Here is a 21407-nt window from a genome sequence, read left to right as displayed (position 1 = left end):
CATTAACGGATTGCAACCACAGAAATAAACCAGAGTTATCCAGAAAAAAGCAATGTCCAATTTGTCATGTGTCATTTGTTATTGTCATATGTTTTAGGGGTCAGTGTTCAATTAAGAGCATGGTCAGCCCTTCAGATGATGTTGATGTTGAAATGGAGCGACAGCGACTCTTTGGTGGAAGAACTGGTAATGACGTCCTCCTTCTGTACAATCTCAGGAAGTGTTATGGAGGTTTCAGTAAGAAGAACACAGCTGTGAAAAGCATAAGCTTGGGAATACCAAGGGGAGAGGTAAAGAGGTCTTTTTTTTCCCTTTCAGAAAACAACTTTTCATTCTGAGCAATTGTTCAGACATACTCAGGATGTCTACAGTCAAAGATCTGTAGATAGCAGCAGAACAATTTCAATTGTAGTAATTTCTGAAAATCAATAACTGGATAAAAGCAGAAGTTCTGGTGGTGTTTAAGAAGCAACTGTTCACTTATTTTTTCGGTTACAAATTCACCACAGTCTTAATTCTTTCTTCTTCCTTATCTTTACCAAGTTGCTGCTTTACAGGCTAACTAAAAAGCAAGTAGGTAGCATAGCAGTTCAATGTCCAAAGAGAAAGCAAAGAATATCTAGCTAAATTGTAAACTGTGGACTGAATCCTGAATTTGTCACTGAGGCCAACTTGTAGTTCCCATGCTGCAATCATCACAGTGTATTTTAATATAGCATAATATATTATACTATTTTAAGAAACTAAAATTTAGCACTGAATATGGTAATCCTAAAGATTTCAGAATAGCATTTTGTTTATTTGTTTGGTTTGGTTTGGTTTTTTCATGATTTTGATGCTTTTGGTAATTGCAGAAATTAATTTCAAAAATACTGATAAGGAAAAGACTTCTTTGTTGCTAATAGGAAATTGGAAAACATGAGAAACTAGTGCATGGCAGCACAGGTCCAGTGACGTCCTGCAAGTTACAGAGAAGTTGTTGGGTAACTGGGGTAACCAAGAGGATGTTATTGCTGATTAAAGCCTATTTATGAATAAGAAAGTTAGTGAAACAAGTATTTTAAAAGTTATGAAGTGCTGTAAGTAGATTTAATACGAAGCTTGTCCAAGCTTCAGCACATGTTCATTTCAGCTAGGAGCCTGAAATAATTGTTCAAAGTCAGTCTGTGTCTTGGCTGTTCAGTGTTCGTTTACTTGCACAGAGTGAAGCAGCTCATGAGAAACTGAGAAATATTGACTCCACAGACAGGTAGTCAGGGCTCTAAAATAGGACTTGAGATCCTCAGGTTCAAATCCAGCATTTACTAATAATATGGATAAATAATGCGTTTAGTTACTGGGCAGGATTTTAAGTGGAGGGCTAGAATCCTAAATAATTGACTTTTAGGAATTAGGGGGTAGTCAAAGTATTATATATATATGGGGTTTTTTTTTAACTTATATTCCACGGGAAAGGGAATTTGCACATGCATTTTATCTATATACAGTATCTTGCAGAAATATGTTATGAAATATGCAAAGGGAGAAACTCTTGAAGAATTAGTATTACTTATTTCTTTCAGCATAGCAGGTTGATTGCTTTTGCTCTTTTTTTTTTTTTTTTTTTTTTGATTGATCTCTGTTAGTGTTTTGGACTCCTGGGAACAAATGGAGCTGGGAAAAGCACAACATTTAAGATGCTGACTGGAGATATCATCCCATCTGCAGGACGTGCTGTTATCAGGACTCCTACAGGGTAAATAACACATGGTTTGATCAGAATAGTGCTAATTGATAATGCCAATGATCGAAGACTCAGCAGGTCTTCAGTCTTTTATAGGGTACTCTAAGGACCTGTTTTGTTCCCTTTTAAATGTATATTGCTTTATTGCTGTTAAGTCTCTGCAGGAAAGCATTTTAGCATTATTTAATTCCATCTGACAGGTCTGTTAAATGAGAATAAACTTGTCTGGTAGCAAACGAGTAGGATCTAGGAAGCCTTAACATACAGCCTTTTAAAACTGTAACAAAAATCATAGCACACAGTATGTCTAGATGCATGGACGTGTATCCCCCACACCAGTGCTGCACTGAAAGGTTGTCAGGTTTAGGCTGATGAGCAGTGCTTCAAGTGGATAATTTTACAATGCTTGCTGACACTTGTGTCCTTCAGAGTCATTAATTAATTACTTGATCAATATGCTATGTAATTAGGATAGGAGGTAGTGTTGGTGATATTGAGGCTAACTTTGATGGAGTGATAAGTGAATACTGGACTTTTTGGGTTAGATGCAACCAACATTTAGTGGTTTTCCCAGAGAAATTGGAGGGGAAGTTATTTTTTTAGTCAAAGTAATACGTATATGTGTATATATAAATATATCCTGGGATAGTTAACAATTTCAAAACTTCTCTTTTCCTGAATGATGTCTATTTCAAAATATGTGTTTTGGAGAAGGACAGGTGAAAGGTTTAATTCAGAAAATTCTTAAAGGGAGCATTTTGTAATTTCCAAAATGACAAGTTACATTTCTTTGTTTTAGAAATTAAATACTTTCATAGGTCAGTATTTGCTCACTTCTTTACAAAGATAATCATCAGCAGATTTAACTTCAAAAAATGTAAGTAGTTTTAGTCATTGCAACATTCAGTTTTCTGGAAAGTTTATGCTTCTTTTGAAATGGACACCATCACCACTACCAACATGATTTTACTTAAGTGTGTTTTGTTTATTTTTTCATTATTCTTCATAACAACTTTTTTTCCCCAAGATATTAAATGTAAAAATAATTCGATAACTGTGTTTTATAAATCCAACAGGAAAGCATACTTTAAGGTGCAATATTATTTACCATACACTAAAGTGTAGGCAATAAAATTGGACACATTTAGGAGGCTTGAAAGGAAGCATTTAAGTGTTCAAAATACCCTTGACAACATTAATTATCACCCTGTGTTATGGTGGTGCCAATCCAGGTTATGGATTTTTATGGGTTTGAAGTGGCCGAAGTGAGTGTAAAACCCATATTCCCAAGTTTTCAAAACTTAACACTGACTTGAGAAGGTAACATTAAGCAAGAGCTGCAGTTACACAGTAGCTAAACTTGGGGAAACAAACAACTTCAAGGCTGGAAGAAGAGATTTATGTCATTCCTGACTTTGTTCCTTGCTTCATATTTTGGCAACTGCTGTTAATCAGATCAAGGTCCACTGTGTTGCTCTAGTACTGAAAAATCACTAGGGGCCAAATTCATTGACTCTTCCACATGTAAGATTATAACCACAACAGGTCTGGAGGACCCTTCCTCAACAGTTGAAGAATGACTAAAGTTACTCATCCAAAGCAGAATGACTTTTTCTGAATAGAATTTATTTATGATTTTAAAACAAAAAAAAGATGAAGAGTGTACTCTATGAACCAGTTAAGTTGATATTTTCTGTAGGCTAGTGAGAAGATACAAAGATGGTTATGATACAATTTTATGTTATGCTAACTTGATTCAGAACCAGGTATAGCCATTTCCTTTCTGAGCAGCAATCATGTTTATCCCCAGGACGAGAACTGAGGCAGCTATCAAGTTCCCACACAGTGAAATAAATTAAAATTAAAAAAATATATTTTGTAACAGTTAATTTATTTGTGAGTGTCCGGAACATGTCCCTGTTCCAGCTGTCTCTAAACTGTCTTTGTTAGTTACAACTTCAGTGAATAGATATTAAACCCTAAATGAGTTTCCCTGAGTCCCAGATCTTCAACTACCACCTCGAAGTCAGTATTTAGAAGCAAAACCAACAAGGAACTTTGGAGTGATGGAAGTGTTTCTGTTCTTTTAATTTGCTACGTTGTGCAATACGCTCTGTAAGGGATATGTACACTCCACATCAGAAAGATAATTGCAGAGTTCAGAAATCTTTCCCCCCTAAATGTAGATTTATTTGCTGCTGATAAATTAGTGTGTACATCTTAAAACTAAACAAAAACCCATAAACAATACAAAAAACCCACCCCTTTATATAATATATGGACAAGATAGCTCTATTTGATTTGGGTATCAGATACATGGGGACTTTTAGGTGGATTGATTTGTATTTCCACCTGAGGTAAATGGAGAAAGAGGAATATCATGGCAAGAAGCCTTATCCTTTTCTTACTCAAGTAGTGTGCTCAAAAGCCTGGTATTCCTAGCACAGAGGTAGAGAGGAGAGTCGGCTGAAGAAAATAGATGCTGGTCACAGTTGCAGACCATTTGCTGGTCAGAAGATCTAGGCTTCTTTGTTTAAAATCTGTGTCATGAAGCAGCTTCCACAGAGACATTGTCTCTGACAGTGATTCCCGACGAATGCTTTGGGCAGCAGCTTTCATGTAGATCCCATCTCTGTTGGGTTTGGCTAAGAAGAACACACCTTTTGTCTTCTGTGACCCTGAAAGGACAGGATACTTTAATCTGATGGATCCTTCATGATGTGTCTTCATGATCAAATAGTGAAATGAGTATGCAAAATTATTATTATAAATATTGTAGAACCTAACTGATGTAATTCCATGCAGAAAATCTGTAATTCATAACAGTTCCTATTTCCTTGAATAACTATGCTTGAAAGTTCCTGGTTAAAAAACAACAACAACACAAATAACAAAACAACAAACACCCCCACCCCCCAAAAAAAGCCAGCCAACCAAAACCCTAAAAAACCACCATCACCCCCAAAACCATATGGACTTTTTCCTGTTTGCTCTTGTAATCATTTCACTGAAGTTAAAATGAAGTCAGAAGTGTCTCTTTGAAGCAGGTGCACTGAAAACAGCCTTGAATTTTACAGGACAGCTTTTGCACCTTTGGACAGCACAGGAGACTAGAAATGGAATATGAGCTTTTTCAAAAGCACATGTTGAATTGCAAAGCAGAATTTTGGGAAATTCAACCTAAAACATCTTGGAGGTGCATGGGGTTATATAGGAAGAGCCTTACACATTGATAATCAAGTTTATTTGGGGAACTTCTGCTAGATTCTCCAATAAAATAAGAAAAATATACTTCTAAGCAGCAGCTTCCCTTTTAACAGGACAGAGTGCAGATTCAGATCTTCAAGTACTTCTGAAATATTTGTTCGCCTCTAGGTTGTTTGTTTGTTGAATGTTTAATAACACAGAAAATTAGCTTAATCCTAAGAACCTGTGAGAAAACTGTTTTAATAAAAAAAAGCTTAGTAAAATGCATAAAACCTAGATGTTATGTAACAGTTTTCAATATGACTGAAATTGGTAAGACTGAGTTTATTAAGCAGGAATATTTATTAAATACTAGAGCAAGATTTGTCTCTTCTGCAAATCAAGGTTTCCTGGCATTCTTCTTGATGGGTGCATTCTTTTGGGGAAGGAAAGGCTTCTGATCTGTTTTTATTAAGCTTTTCTCTTTTTGATACACTACAAATGAAATAGGTGTTTTAAATGCAGTATGTGCTTAAACTTTGTATCTTACCATTTACATGGCAAATACACATTTATAGTACACAAGCTGAGCTATCTACCAAAAGCCTGTTTTTTTTAATTTCTGTATCCTTCTGCAGAAAACATTTTTAGGCAACTTCTAACCTTTGCAATCCCATTCTGCTTGTAAGTGTGATGTGATAAAGATAGTCCAGAAAGAGAAATAATAGGAATCTATCACCAACCACAGCCAATCTTGTGAAGATAGTAGCAAAATGCCATTCACAAGAGATTTTGCCTTTTTTATTAGTGTATCTCATTAATATTGCCATTACCAATGATGTAGCTGTCCAAAGAAAACATAAAAATAATTATCATAAAGAGAATATATCTCTATATTGGGGATATTTGCAACCCCAAGATTAAAGAGTGCCGAAGGAAGAAGCAGCATTGAAACTGTTATGTTGGAAAATGTGGAAATAAGATGCTGATAGTGAAGTACCAGCAGTCCCTCTTGTAAAGGGCACAAATATTAAAAGCAAAAAGGAAAATGACTAGAAAGGAGAGTATTTTAATAAAACTTGCTTACCTGTATTTATAAAGTATGGTGCTATAATACATTAGAAGCTTCTGACTGGCTTTTGAACAACACCCATACAAAGAAGTTGTCAAGCTTAGATATGTATAATAGTTAACTGCATGGTCTGCCTGGCATTTAGAAGGTATTTTTGTGTTCTCTGTAGCACAGATGTTCCTTTTTAAGAGTACAAATGGACTCAAATTAGCTTATGTTTAGCTTTACTGCCATAACTAGATTGCCATGAGTGAGTGAGCTGGCTAAATGAAAGCTAGCGTATAAAACTGTAAACATTTTTGTAGTTACTTTTTCTGTCAAATAGCTTGAAGAAATAAGGTCTGTATTAAATATGTATTAAGAAAAGCTGACACTTAACAAAGTGGTAAAACAAAGGAGAAAGGAGTGAGCTTTCAGTCTTTGAATCTCTGCTGGGCTGGTGTGTCATCAGATGTACATCTGTTCCACTTTTTTTTTTTTTTTTTGACTGTACATTGACCACTCCTTGTTTTCTTCCCCTTTCCATATTTGTCTCTAAACCTTCTTCAGTGACTCTGTGTCATAAAGCTTCTCTCAGGGGAAGATGGCTAAAAACACCTTGGAAAAGAAGGTGTCAAAATCCTTTTAAGTGCCATGTTAAGATCAATGTAAAATAACAAATAATGTGACTAGTGGTTTGTTTGCCTTTTTGGTGCTCTCTGTTTTGCAGTCTTTGTTGTTGTATTTTGCTGAATAGAGTTGACTTTAAGTTCATAGTTAGAGCAAAGCCTCATTTGTAGTGGGGTGCATAGGGGAAGAAACAGCCGGGCATCTTCTTGGTCATAAGTTGCCCCACTGAGGCTTGAAGTGTTTGGCAGTCTTGCTCATGTAATTAATTTATCTCCCATGAATTTGCATCTTCCTTCTGCACAGAATGATCCTCCATGACAACAACTCCCCATCCTATTTGAATTAATTTCAGTCACCCCAGCTGTTGGATTACAAAGTCATAGGACCAAAGAACTACTCTCCAAACAGGGGAAAGTAAAATATTTCTTTATAGCTAGAACTTGGACTCTTTTGATAGTTATGATATTCATCTTGATAAATAATTAAAAATGTAATTCAAATAGCTTTACTTGAAAGGCAGAATAAATTTACATCAATATAATGGCTGAGATAGCTGTTGTTACACTGTATATCAGTATAATTAGTTTAATTATAACTAAGCTATAGTTACATTTATTATATTTTAACCTTGATTTTTTATAATGTTAATTGAGCATTAGTATGCACTGAACTGAATGTGCAGTTAAGAGTACAATGGAAAGTCTAACTACTTTTGCAATTTGTAAATTTATATTTCATTTTGACTAATTAATGGAATTTATCTCTCTACAGAAGCCTTTGTAAGTACCATATATATCACTGCCTTTATTTTAACTGCATTCAAAAACTGCAGAAAAAGCATTAAAAAGTGAAGCAAAGTGCACAATGGATTAAATATTGAAAATATTTTTCCAAAAGTAGTGATAAGGCTGATATCAAGGGAACTAAGTTGTCTCTGGAGCTTGAAACTGAGGCGTACCTTTGAATATCAGCCCACAGCTACCTATAAGCTATGTTGCTGGTAACCACTGTAATAAATAAGAACCAAATCTAGTCTCTGCAATTACAGCCTAGCCTTCTGGAAACTACAGGTCCAGTTCAGGCAGGAGAAGGCAACAGGTTTTGTCCAAGATCATTCTTGCTCATTCCAGCCTTTTGGTTTCTTTTCAGTGCCAGCGAAGGCTTTCTGACTGGCGTGCCCCATGCCACCCCAATGTAGCCTTCAGGGCTGGAATCAGATTTCAGAGGTTTCTTTCAATGCATGAATGAAATGGATTAATGGAAAAAAGTCTTAAGGTGATCAGTAGAGGAACAATTTAGAATCAAAAATTTTGTTCACTCACAGTTTAGTTTATTGCCCCCAATATATTGCAAACCTGGTAGGTTTCTCTCATTGATAGTACAAAACTCTGTAATAGGAACACTCCAAACTTATGGAAGCCTCCTTGAGGCCCAGGTTTTTTCAGGATGATATGAACCAGCTTAGCATAATTATATTCTGTTGACCTTTTCCGAAAGCGTACTAGAAATATAATTTTGCAACTTTAAAATTTTGTTTAACACATAAAATTTTCTGGACGTGTTCTGTTGGTTTTGTCTGTTTCAGCTGTTCCACTTTAAAGGACAAATTAAATAGTAAGCAGAAGTATTGACTGAGCATAACAATGTAGTCTAAAAACAAAGTCTTTAATAGGAAGGAGAAAACCCATGTTCCATGTTAGTTCTATGTCATAACTTAATCAAGGTATGTAACCAAACAGAATTTAAAGATAAAGTTTGCTCAATGTTTTTATAATGATACAGAAAGTCCTGTATTAGTGTAAAAGTCTGGTTTCCTGCCCATAGTTTTTAGATATTACACTGAAATTAATTGTGTCTACTGTACTATGGACAAAAAGGCTGAGAGAGGTTGGAATCTGTACTTACATGTTCTTTGTCCCTTTACTTATAAAATGGGCTGATTTTTCCTTCCTGTATGTCCTGTTGTTTATATGAATGGCCTAATGAGAAATGCTAATGTGCTGATAATAAAAGGGCAGAAACCAAACATCTGTTTTATTGTAGGTTGAGAAAAAAAAATCAGCATTTTGCTGCATGTTAATATATATTTCAGAAACTATTAAAAATATATTTCCAATTTGATTCTGATAGCATCATATATGAAGGTGTTAAGGAAGAAGATTATAATTATTTTAATGAATGGCATCAGAATTTGAAAACAAAAAAAGGTAAAGGATTTACAACATATCATTTAGTGAAAAGGTTTTCTGGTATCATGCCATCACTACTTGAAACGTTCACTTCATTTAGACCCATGAAAATGAAATCTGAAAGATTAACTGAATTTCAAGGAATTTAACTTCCACAGATGAGAGCAGTTTTCTGTTGTAAGATATGTAATATAGTTACAAAATATGCTGTGTTTTTCTTTCATCTATTCTTTCAGTATTCAGAAAAAGCTTGGGACCTGGCTAAACAAAACTGAAGGATAATCTCCAGCTTTTTGATTTGGAAATCTACTCAGTGATATTGCTGAGGGAAGAATAGGCATTGTACTATACATACTAAAAAAGTCTCAATAAAAGGCCAGAATCCTCATATGGCTTTTTTTTTTTTTTTTCTTCTGGTCAGACTGTTTTCTGCTTTGACAGATACAGAGATGGAAAAAAATTAGGTCCATGAGTTCTTTAGTGAATACATTAGAACCTCTTTATTAATGGGGACTGTAAGCGTTCAAGGTCAGCACTAATGGATAAAGTTCCAAGATAAGGACCAAACTGAGCAAGAATATTAAATGATCTGTTCTCACTGTACTCTTCCTTTATGAAAGCTAAAGGCTGGTGGGTGGGATATTGTTCATCTAAAGCTGTGTGCTTTACAGAAGGCACAACACAAATAATATCTGTACAATTAGCACTGGGGACACTGATGTGTCTTTATTTCCTGATGCAAACTGAATAACTGTTGTCTAATATAGTCCCACCGAAAGAACATTAGATGTCTGTTATTTTTTGCAGCCATGCATACTTATTTTTTGTTCTTCATGATATGAACCCTTTCCAGACTAGATGTATCTATCCAGGGTTCATGCTGAGTAAATGTCCCTGAAATTACCCCTGAGTGTGATTTGTTCACTTGTGACTAAACTTGGCGTATTACCAAAAGCCCAGTCTCTTGTTTCTCCAAAGACAGCAGCTGCACCAAAAGGAAACCTTGTTACTGTGCCTGAATCTTCCTAGTAAAACAAACCTCTGACACATCTCTCTGTGTTCAGCAGCATCTAGACAGCATTTACCTGTGGATAGTGTTTCGCTACGATAGAGTTCATTAAATAAGGAATCCACTGCTTCTGACAAGTTATGCAAAAAGATCAACATTAATCAGTCCATATCTTGTGGTAAAGATGACCTTAAAAATAATTTAATTTGATTTAGGTATGGCTGGAAACTTAGCTGGTAAAAATTCTGTATACACTTCATTTAAAATAACCTATAATTGGATAGAAATTAATAAAGAAGTACACTTCTGGTAACCTCTTTCCCCTATCACGCCTTTTCCTTTTTGCTAAGTTTTCGTCTAGAGAGACATCTGCAAGGAGTTAACTTCTTTGGCACCATCCAAACCTACAAAGATGCTAAAATTTTATGTCTTTGCCATTAAGAGCAAAGGGCCATTCAAATTGGTCCCCAGCAAGTTTCACCCTAATCATGATAATTTATCTTTTGATAGCATTAAAAGATATTTTGATGACATGGTTCATTATGTAAAATGCAGAATTTGTGTTTTCTTTTTCTGCCCAGACCCTTGAATCTTGTTAACAGGAGATACATATTTATATTTTCACTAGTGCTGGTATTTGTAGATCCTGCATTTAATACATTTACCTTGTGTCTAAACGATTAATCATATATTTAGTTCTCTTAACTAGAAACATATAAAACCACTAAAGAGAAAACCAATCTGTTATTCAGAACCTTTTAAAAACTTTTTTTTTCTTTCAAAGCTCAGATTTTTTTATTATTAAGTATCTTAATTTTGACAGATCTTTTCTGTACATGTAAATCAGCATCATTCTATGTTGAATTAGATGTTGGAATAAATAGGATAGATTTAGTGTCATTATGGGTAATGAGACACCCTTGCAATCAAGCTTGTTTCTTAGCAATGAATGTAATTTCAAGTAATGCTGTACAGCTACAAAGTGATGGCCAAAGTCTCTTAAATCAGGACCATTTTATATTTTTTCCTGTATTGTCTTTTAACGGCCTAGACTTTAATATTCTGAGTTTTGTTTTACTCTTGTTGTTCAGAGAATGCATGCATGTGAATGTTTGTGCACAGACACACAAGGGATGCACAGCAACATTTTCCCCCCTGCCTCTCTCTGAGCTACTGCTCCTTTAATATTGAACGTGATGCACACAGTATGATTTTGAAATATTTCTCCTTAGAGCAGGGTCTACCAAAGAGATAAGGGAAGTAAACCTGGTAAGAATTAATTCTCATAGATCTGTCCTCTTCCAGTGTGTTGGTCTGTTCACCTTGACAAACACACCATTAGAATAGGGATGCATGGGTGGCAGTGCTAACCTGAAAGGGACGGAAAGCATGCATGGCATGTGGGTGGTACTATGGTAAGTGATCATGGTGAAGAGATTCACACTCATTTTAAACAACATTCAAGTCTTTTGCTTTTTCTTTAAACAGGACTGAATTGGATATACTGTCTGCTAGCTCTGAAGGTATTCTCATTGGTTACTGTCCACAGCAAGATGCCTTGGATGAACTTTTAACAGGTTGGGAGCATCTTTACTATTACTGCACACTGCGTGGAATTCCAGAACAGGATAGCCGTAAGGTAACTATCCAGAACAGATTTGCAGGGGGAGTTGAAGCCAGTTTGGTCTCCACAGTTTATAAAACAATTGTACTTTTTCTACATGAAAGAATATCTAATATTTAATCTTAAGAGCTTTAGTAATAAGATTTTTCATTACTACTACTTCATTTAAACAATATGGATTTTTTTTCCTGTGTGCTATACCAATTCAAAACACGATAATGTACCGAGGATAGTAAAATAACGCTGATACAAATGAAATCTCAGGCACTAAAATTCTAAAGGAAATGAAATTTATGAATGGTTCAACACCTTCATTATCATACTAAGAGAACTGGGAGGGAACACCATGTGGTCTGAGTCATGCACCTCTGAAAAACTTCATTGGAGACGGGTTTAAATTCTGAAGGAATTAAAAATTGTTGAATAATTATTCAGCTGAGATGGCAGCTCTAAGCACTCTGCTAGTAAATGTTTTAAACTTCACAAGATGTTGGCTGCATTCCAGCCTGCTGGGAGCAGTCCCTAAAATATTCCAGCTGCCATACCAGGCCTGGGGTTGTCCAAGGAGAAGAGGCCAAATTCATGTCAGAAAATGCTTTAAGAGATTACTAGCATATATGACAACAATATCTGGGACTGTCACTGAGAGATTTTGAATATACAGATACAGATGTATCTGTGCTGACCAGTAAATACTCTCTTTCAGTAATGAAGCAATCAGTCAGCCAACACCAAAAATTAGGTACCAAATGGATATAGTGTAAAATGTGGGGGTTTTTTTCTGTCTCTGAAGAGGGAAGTTTTTGATATGACCTGGACTTGAGCAGCTCAGTTTCTTGTGCTTAATTGCATCTCTATTGACATGAGAAAACTGGAGTGTGATACAAAATTTGTGTCTGTCATTCCTGCTGTATAGATTGGTCCCATGTAGTGGTTATAGCTGTAGGATTGTCCCTGTAACCTCCAGAATGCTGCCTGTTGTCTTCTTTTTCCTTTTTCCTGAAGCAAAACTGCCCGTAACTGAATTACATTTTTTCCTACTAAAAAATTCTTCCAAGTTTTTGCCCCTTCTCTTGGTCTATATCCAGCCTGCCTGACCTTTTAACTGACTATTTTAACAGTACATTTCTTGCGGGCTGCTTAGAAATCATCATACAGTCTTTTATTTAGATGTTTGCTCTTCATAACTTATTGGTGGTAGTTTTTGCTTCTGAGTACTAGCAGACTACTGAAAACTTGAATATGTTTCCCTTGATCTAAAGGAAATATATTAAGGGATAATTGTTATTGCACTAAACCCCTCAACTATAATTACCTGTTTTCTTCATGAACTGACAGCTCCTTTCTAACAGTTGGGCTAAAAGCCTATCATAACTAGCATCTATTGTCATGGCACTTTAATAGATACAAAGGTGGCAACAGATTCTGGCATCTCTTCTAGAGCTTTGTAGTTATTCAAAAGGATGCTGTTAAATATCCATATATCTTACATATGTTATTGAATGTTTTTGATCCTAAGTGTAATTTAAAACAGGAACCGAAGTTTGATTGTTTAATTATGCAGCAGGGCACTTAAAATGCTCTAAACATGGCTTTTAAGTTTTCTCCCTTATTCTCATAAGAAAAGACAATATAGTCTTGTAATGCATATGTCCAAATGGTACACCATGTACTATAAATGACGCAGTTTTTAAGGCACCCTAAGAAGAATTGAAATTTCAGAAGCACCTGAATGATAGAAGTACATAGTTTTAATTAAATTTTGGGGGGACTCACTTAACTCACATACTTTGGGTCATAGACACACAGCGTTACTCTCAGCAAGCTCATTCCAGAGTATAGAGTAAAGATACTCCCCATTTGTGAATAGGCCGAAGCACATAAACCCAGGTGGATGGTGGTCCTCTGAGAGAGAAATAGAGTAGGAATGAGCCTATGATGTAGGCTAAGAAGGACTTCCCCACAGTTAAAATAATTGCCTCAGCCTTATTGGAAGAGCTACGTTTATAACTGACTTGAATTTGCTGGGAGAGGTGTCTTTGAGTGAGAGCTGAGTAGGGCTTTTAGTGCTGTGCTACCTCTCTGACTCCTGGTGTCACAGACTCGTAGCTATTGTTTTATTTTAGTACTCGCAGGTGTAAAGAAAAGCTGTTCATGTGGTACTGGCAGACACCTTCTTACTGGTAATACCTCATCTGCAGACAACTGGAGATAGTAGCTTTGAGAAGTGTGAACTCGTCCATGCATTGTAATGGGCTCTTAATGCTTTAATCTTACACTCTGGAGAAGGCCTGTCAACACCACGTAGTAGAGGAGAGTGTGTCTCTGTGTGCATGTGCACATGAATCCTACTGCCACTGCTTGATTTGTGACTCCTTCAGGTCATTTGGCCTCTCAGCAGCAACTGTTTTGGAGGATGAGGAGCAGGATCAGGAGCTATGTGGAAACTTGAGAACGGAGAGAGATCTGTGGTGTGCATAAGGACCTGGATTTCTTAAGTAAACTGTCCCATGTGGCACTGAGCTTTACTCAGCTGCCTGGGAAATTTCCCAGATTGCGATGAGCAGGATGATACCAACAGATTTCTGTGCTGTGCCTGCAGGGTGTCTCTCTGCATGTGCGTATGAAAATGAACGCTACTGCAAATGCTGTCTCCTGTCTGTATTTGTTGAGGAGCCGCAAGGGTAACCTGGCTTCATATATTTTCTCTGTAGGTAACATGAGAATAGCGCTCTCTCTGAAATAGCTGGCATTCATAAAACCCATTTCAAACACAGAAGTATTTATGAATAATTGGTGTATCCAAGGGCTTCCAATTTATATTCATATCCAGCTATTTTCTGGACAGTTAGTACACAGCTACTCCAATGGCAGTTCCCTAAACCATTTAGGGAATAGTTCCTCAAATGATGTGGTAATTCATGTACAGGTTCTGTTTCAAGTGGATCAAAATAAATTCTGTGCTATTTAGAGATGAGTTTTTACTGTGGTGCACTGGGAGAAGATAAATGTTAATCTGATTATCCTGGACCTTAGATGACCTAGATGTAGTCTTGGATTGTTCTTTATAGGCAGTCTTCTGTGCCTTAGTTTCACATTTGTGATATAGAAACTATTCTTCCTTCCAGTTGTCCTAATTTTTTCTCTGCATAGATTGCAGAGCAGACTTTGTTGCCATATGTTTGCAATCAAGGCATCAAAGGGCTCCTGCAAATAATATTTAGCTACCCTCGTTTACCTTCATCAAAAACTGAAATGCAGCTATCTCAGAGGAAAACAAATGTTTTTGTCAGCAGGCCCTTCCGACTGTGTGGCATTGCTGTCAAGTGTTGAACAGCTGCTGTGCTTCAACTCAGAAATGGCTGGTGCCTGGAGAAAGTGTGCATTTTAGTTGCCTATAAAGAAAATAAGGCCTGGGAATGCTTTGGAATAGCAGCTGTATGGAAATGTAAGCTGTTATTTTCTCATTCCCTCCTGCCTGTGATATGGTGCTCCAAGCCTGCCTCTGAAGGTTTACCAGTGAGTGGGTATGATAACATGCACGCACACACACATATATTCTAGAGAGTACATGGGTTTGATGTGGAAAGCACATACATTCACTTTGGTTTTTAATAAATTGGCAAGCAGGCAGGTGACTTAGGATGTGTTGCTGGTAAAGTAATCTGTTGAAGCACTAACTTCAAGGATCAGATCCTTTGCTAGACAGATTTATCAGCAGCAGGAGTTAAGTGCCTGACGTAAAGTTGAGTGCACTTAATGTTCCAAAACAGTAATTAACTGAATGGGAAAGGAGGAGAAAAATGGGTCTTTTGCCATCAATGTTAAGCTTCATGTACTATGAAGTTTTACTTTACTTCACGAATTTGCTCCAAAAGTTTCTTTTTGCTGCAAAACTGGAAAAGTTAGACTAGAGCTTTTGGGCTACTTAGATACTAATTTAGCATAGTATTTTTAATTCTTTTTTTTTTTTTTCTTTACTAGATCAAGTTTCAATATCTCAGTTTGTTGCAAAAGACAGCATACAGGTTGTTAAAAAAGTATAAAATATTAACACAACATTAAATGACATCTCTCATTAGCTTTAAAACTTATGTTGCAAACCTCAAAACAAGCTTCATTAGGTCTTCAGAGACAGCTTCTTGGAGTGTCAGTATGATTTCTCTTTACATTAACTCTCCAGGGAGATTTTTGCACTGACTCTGGAATCTCATTGACTTCCTTATGTGTTACGTTCTATAGCTGCTGGAAATGGGAATTTGTAAATTCATTTATTCTTTGCATGCTTGCTTTTTTTGGTCCCCAAGCAGAATTAGCATGTACAGTTTTATAAGATTCTGGGATAAAGAACTATTTTCCTCTAGAAGATTGACCATGAGTATATGCTTTCCTAATGTAAGAAGTCTAACAATTTTGAGTTTACTCTGAAGCAGAATGAATACTGTTTGGTGTGAAACTGATGAATGATTGTTATTTAGGATGTTCAAACTACACTACATTCACTTACTCAGAGCCTGACACTTTGAATGACTATTTTGGAAGTGTAGAGTTATTTTTCAGATTACGTTAGAATTCATCCCATGCTTATTTTCATTTACACTAGGTAAGATATACATTTTCAGTACTAGGTCAGGTTTGTTCAAAATAAAATAGCAATAAGTTACACATCATACTTATTTTGCCAGAAATGATGCAAAATTAATACACTGATGCATACAGCCTTTCAAGTCAGGATAGGCACACTATCACATTTCTAGTCGCCTAATAGATCGAGTGTTCGCTAACTCCAAGTTTTTCTGGAAGACATACTAACTGAAAATTCTCAGTACCACTTAATTATTTACTTGAATATTAATGGTAATTTTCAAAGACAGTGGAAAATCATTACCTTTAATGGGTACATAGTTAGGATCACTTATTGCTTTTCAGTGAGGTAGATGTGTCTCTTGGTTCCCTGGTGGATAGAAGACACCATGCCTACTTTAACCTTTACTCCAAAAAATATTAACATGTGTGCAAAAATTTGTTCAAAGTTACCTAACTGCCTCTTCTGGAATGCATGCAATATTTAGGAAATGCACAAAGTATTGAAGGATTTGGTTTAGATTTTACAGATTGAAGGGCTCATTCCAATGCCTATTCCAACACTAGGGGAACTAGCCCAAATTAATCTGGGGAAAAAGGACTTTTGCTAAAGATGTTAGAATTGGTGAGGGAAAAATAAATAATTTTAAGGAATATTGGAAAATAGGGAAATTGTTAGCTCATACATATAAAGTCTGTTATAATCTGGGGAAGAAGGAAAGGGTTTAAATTCATTACTACAGCCATGACCAATAAAACATCTTTATGGTTCAAGTACACTCACAATGTGTATATTTGCATATAGCTCTGTGTCTTTTAATTTGGCCTCAATGTTACCAACTTGCTAAATAAATTGATATATCTCCTCACTCTTCATCGCTGAAAGTAATTGAAACCAGAAATAGAACATCATGATGAATACGACAAGGAGGGGGAGTAGGTGCTTGTGTATATAACTCACATTCACTAAAGGAAGGAAACCATTAGAATTGTAAATCTCTTGCATAATTGTGTGTATCTGTTTGAAGATTTGTCACATGTTTAATTCTGAATTGCATTTAAAGTAGTTTAAGAGGGATTTTAATTTTTACTTTATGTTATACTGTGATACAAATCACAAGATACTACTGGTTATAAAGATAAATTAAGTTATAATGGAGATGTGCAGGCTCCTCCACAGTATACCTAATACATAATATTTCTCATTTAATTCAAATAGCATTTTTGTTGTTTAGGTCATATTGATGAAGCTGAAACTGTTATTACTGGAAATCTTATGATATACATTAAAGAAAAGAGAAAAAAGTTTGAGGTCATCTCTTGAAAGAAGAATGAGCTCCATATTCTTATAATTGCTGAAGCATGCTCTGCAGTGCTCCTTTGAAACATAAGGATTGAGGAGGATAGCAGGAATAGGAGAGTTATTTTAGGTGCAGCTGGGAACTGATTAGGATTAAGAAAACTGGCTAATCCTTTTGCCTTTATGGTACTGATGTGATTCAACTCCAAATCTGTTCTAAGTTGATACGTTTCGGTGGTGCAAAACATATTTAGATATCAAGCCAGGTTGTAGTGTGCTGTGCAATGATCTGCTAGGTTTATCTTGGAAGCTCTGCACATTCAAAGCAGCAGCAAAGTGGGTGCTGTGAAATGATTCCCACCCCTCTCTTGTTACCTCAAGTAAACCTTGTCTTGCAAAGTACCCACAGCAGAGGATTTGCCAGGCTTTCTCTCCTTGTACAAAACAGGAGGTGGCCTAGTCACGAGTGTCTGTGCACCAAATGCTTGAGTACATACTAGGTAGCTGGGAGGCTTCTGAGTGTAGAATGGTAAATCTTGCTAAGTCGATTCTTTTTAATGTTGCTCCTTACAAAGAGCATTATGTTCATTCCTGATACATGATTCAGTCTCCCTGGGGGTACAGACTACAGTGAGACTTAGCTTACTTGAATGTTTTTTTTTCTTCTCTCTCTGGCACTATCCCCCGGCTTTCTAAATTCTTCCCTGTGCAGCATTCATTGTCTCTCTCAAAGAATGGCATTTTGCTGACTTAGACTAAGAGTTTTGGTAACATTTCAAAACGGTCTTAGAAATAGTGGTTCTGGTCATAACTAGAGGACAGTTTTTACTACATTTCAACTGTGATACATAGTTCTCTTTTCATTATTATTTAATAACTCTTGAAGCCTGTTGTAGTTTGCAATATATATGTTAATTTTGGTGTAAACAAAAGATCACACATTTTTTTACTTTCTGGTCTTAATTTTTTATGAGCTTTTCCATGCAATTCTCTGTATATTGTTGGCCAAACTGTAGGAGGATAATCCTGTTGTCACTAACATGCATGCATTCCCAGTGGTAGTAAAGTCAAGTCAGTTCAGTAGAGTGGATAAGCTGTCTGCCTTATTTTTTAGATGTGTTCATTTTACAGGCTGTTTTGGTGTGTAGTGAGACCTATGTCTGAAAGTAAAAAAAAAAAAAAAAAGAACAAAAACAAACCCAAAAACAAAAACCAAAAATCCCACAACTAAAAATGTTCAGCTATTATATCTTAGAGTATAGCTTAGAAGCCTGGCCATTTCTAAAGCCACAGAATGTTTGAATTTGCAGAACTTCTACTGATAGTCAGCAATAGTGTCTAAATGAAAGTAAACCACTATGAATATTAACTCTGAAATAGCAGAAGACAAACTTTTCAGTATAAAATTACCTCTTTATTATTGTGGTTTTTTTTAAAAAAAAACACCTCTCTGCATTTAATGTAGTCAGAGGAATATCTATGAACTGTAGCTTTTCTCTAAGAACATATATTGTTGTCAGCTTATACATTAAGGTATTCTGAACAGAAGTTACTGTTAACACCAGTGCCAGGATCCACATTAGAATACTGCAACTTCTTACCACTGCAGCATTGTTATTGCTTACGGAGAACTTGCTCTTGGAGATGCCTCTTATTTTTACAAGTAACACTTAAAAATCTTGCTAAAAGAGTCACAAGTATCTTGCCCATTTCCTAAGGAGTTTGCATAAAGCTGTCTTATAAAAATATTATTATGCTTATGGCAGTTTATTTTAAACTGATAGTGAACATTAAAACACAATATTGTATATTTATATATTTTTTCTATTGGATTTTCTGAATTAATTGGAGGCTGTCCTTCTGATCTGGCTAATCCTTCCAGTCTTTCCTTGCTTTTAGCTGAAGGTAGTGCAGAGGGACCAAAAAGAATGCACCGTACTACTGGCCATGCTCTGGCAGTTGATCTCAGACAATAGAGCACCATGCAACTCCTTGTTTTACAAGAATCTCCCAGCTGTGGTACATCCAAGCTGAAGACATACTGGTTATATTACAAATTTAATCACTCCTTGATGATACAGCCACCCAGCAGCATGCCATCAAACACCTGCTGCTCAGCAGGGTGCATCTGGCAGTGGCAAGTAGAAAAGTCACTGTTATGTCCCTAATGTTTTTCATAAGGTCTCGCTGGAAGGTCCAGCAGTGATAGTTGATATAGGTGGAGCAAGGCTACACAAAGCCCTACAAGTTCTAGAAAAGCTAAGCTACATTTAAAGTTCTCTAACACCAGTATTTGAGGCAGCCTTGTACATTAGGACTGTCTCTGAGAGGTAAAGAAGAAAGGCCATGATGAACATTGTCTCCACTTGTGCTCATGTGCAAGCCCAGCTTACTCAGATCACACACACTTTTTTAAGCAATTACAATCAAACCAGCTAGGGTTAACTTACTCCTCTCATTTATTCAGAAGGTATATTAATTTAACTCTAAATTAACGTTTGTCTTTAATAAACTCTAAATCCTCAATCTGTGACTTGCTTTTCTGCCATTTCCATCTTTTTGTGGCTGTTGTAGAATTTTCTCTCCTGAATTTTCAGTCACTAAGATGTTTGATCGAATAAATACCAGAGAATAAGGTGAAAGGAAGAACACTTTAGATCATTGATCCATCAACACAAAGTGAACACAAAGGACTGTTACAAGCAATGACAAAGCCAAATTTTCTATATAAGAAAATCCTTATCCTTTGTGGAGGACTAAGAGCAGCTTTTTGTATGTGTCTAGGATTCAAAAGTAATAATATGCAGCAAATAGGGGTAAATAAGGAAATAAAATGAACATTTGCTTAATATGCATGAAGAGTGTTCTTTCAATCTGAGCACAAACACTACCTAATTTGGCTCATCTTTGCTGGCCTTAAAATTTCTAACCCACAGGTTGCACAGGACCTTGTTAACCGGTTACACCTCAATGCCCATGTTGACAAACTGGTGAGAACATACAGTGCTGGCACAAAGAGGAAGCTCTCTGCTGCTGTGGCTTTAGTTGGTAAACCCCAAATACTTTTACTGGTGAGTAAAGGTAATACTGTGCCTATGATAAATGGGTTACTAAAGAAAATCAGGTAGTTTCCTGGTCAGTCAGGGAGTAATTGATACATGGATATACAACTGTCCTCTGTCTTCTGCTGTATTAACACTTATTTTATTCTCCAGTGCTTACAAAAATAGAAAATGAAGTTGTATTTTATTTCCTTTTTTTTGTCCCGTCCCCCCCCCCCCCCCATTTAGTTGGGTGAAGGTGGGGAGAGGGGCCTAAACACACACCAGTGCAATTGTAACTTCCCATGGCCCAAACGGATATGTAATATTTTTTTTAAGATTTCCTTACGTAGAAGAAGAAAAAAATAGTTTAATGTAAAAATATATTAATGCATTATGTATTCTTTACTTTGAACTTAACATGAGAAAAAAAATATACAAAAAATTCTACTGACTTCCTTAAGAAGAAAGTTTCTTATTTTAATTAGTAATTTGGAGCTGTTATTATTAATTATTGACCCATCTATTTCAGGATATTCATATTCCTTACTATGTCATGCTTCATAAATCTGGCTAGTTTTTGTATTTTTATTGGATTCACAAATCACGCAACCAAACTAATGAGTTTTAATTTGAATTATTTATCATGTGTTGTTTTGGTGCTTGCATCCTACTGCTCATTTAGGCCTGAATCTGGCCTTTCCAGTTTCAGCAATGCCCTTTCTATTGAATATCAGGGAACTACAAAGCTTTGGGAACTACATCATTATTGATACCACATTCTCTTTCTTACCATTGCCTTTTGTTTCACTAGAGAAGATTGAACATCCCTTTCTTAAGCCTTGTCTGGGGACAGCTAAACAAATTCAATAGTGGATTAAACCTTTCAGAACTATCAGAGGGAGAAAATCTGTTTCCCAGAGTTGTGGGGGAAACCAGTACTTCCAGTAATGCATCACAGGCTAAGTAGAACCAGATAAAACTGGTGTTCTCATGGGGTTCATGTTTCAGAAGATCAGACACATTTTCCTGCTTCTAACTTCCTATCATTGCCTCACTTCTGAGCTGAA

The 21407-nt window shown here is 36.1% G+C and overlaps 1 protein-coding gene across 1 annotated transcript in view; it reads left to right on the top strand.

Moving 5' to 3' along the window:
* The window catches only part of ABCA13 (ATP binding cassette subfamily A member 13), a 207958-nt gene that overhangs the window by 165618 nt on the left and 20933 nt on the right, over positions 1-21407 (top strand). Inside the window, exons 53-56 of the mRNA XM_064441788.1 lie at positions 98-290; positions 1626-1735; positions 11277-11427; positions 20233-20367. Coding sequence (XP_064297858.1) covers positions 98-290; positions 1626-1735; positions 11277-11427; positions 20233-20367 — 589 coding nt within the window. The remainder of the gene's footprint in view (positions 1-97; positions 291-1625; positions 1736-11276; positions 11428-20232; positions 20368-21407) is intronic.

Source organism: Phalacrocorax carbo, chromosome 2, assembly GCF_963921805.1.
Source record: "Phalacrocorax carbo chromosome 2, bPhaCar2.1, whole genome shotgun sequence".
In the NCBI taxonomy this organism is placed as follows: domain Eukaryota; kingdom Metazoa; phylum Chordata; class Aves; order Suliformes; family Phalacrocoracidae; genus Phalacrocorax; species Phalacrocorax carbo.
Note: the sequence above shows the minus strand (reverse complement) of the source record. Positions and strands in the feature narration are given on the sequence as shown.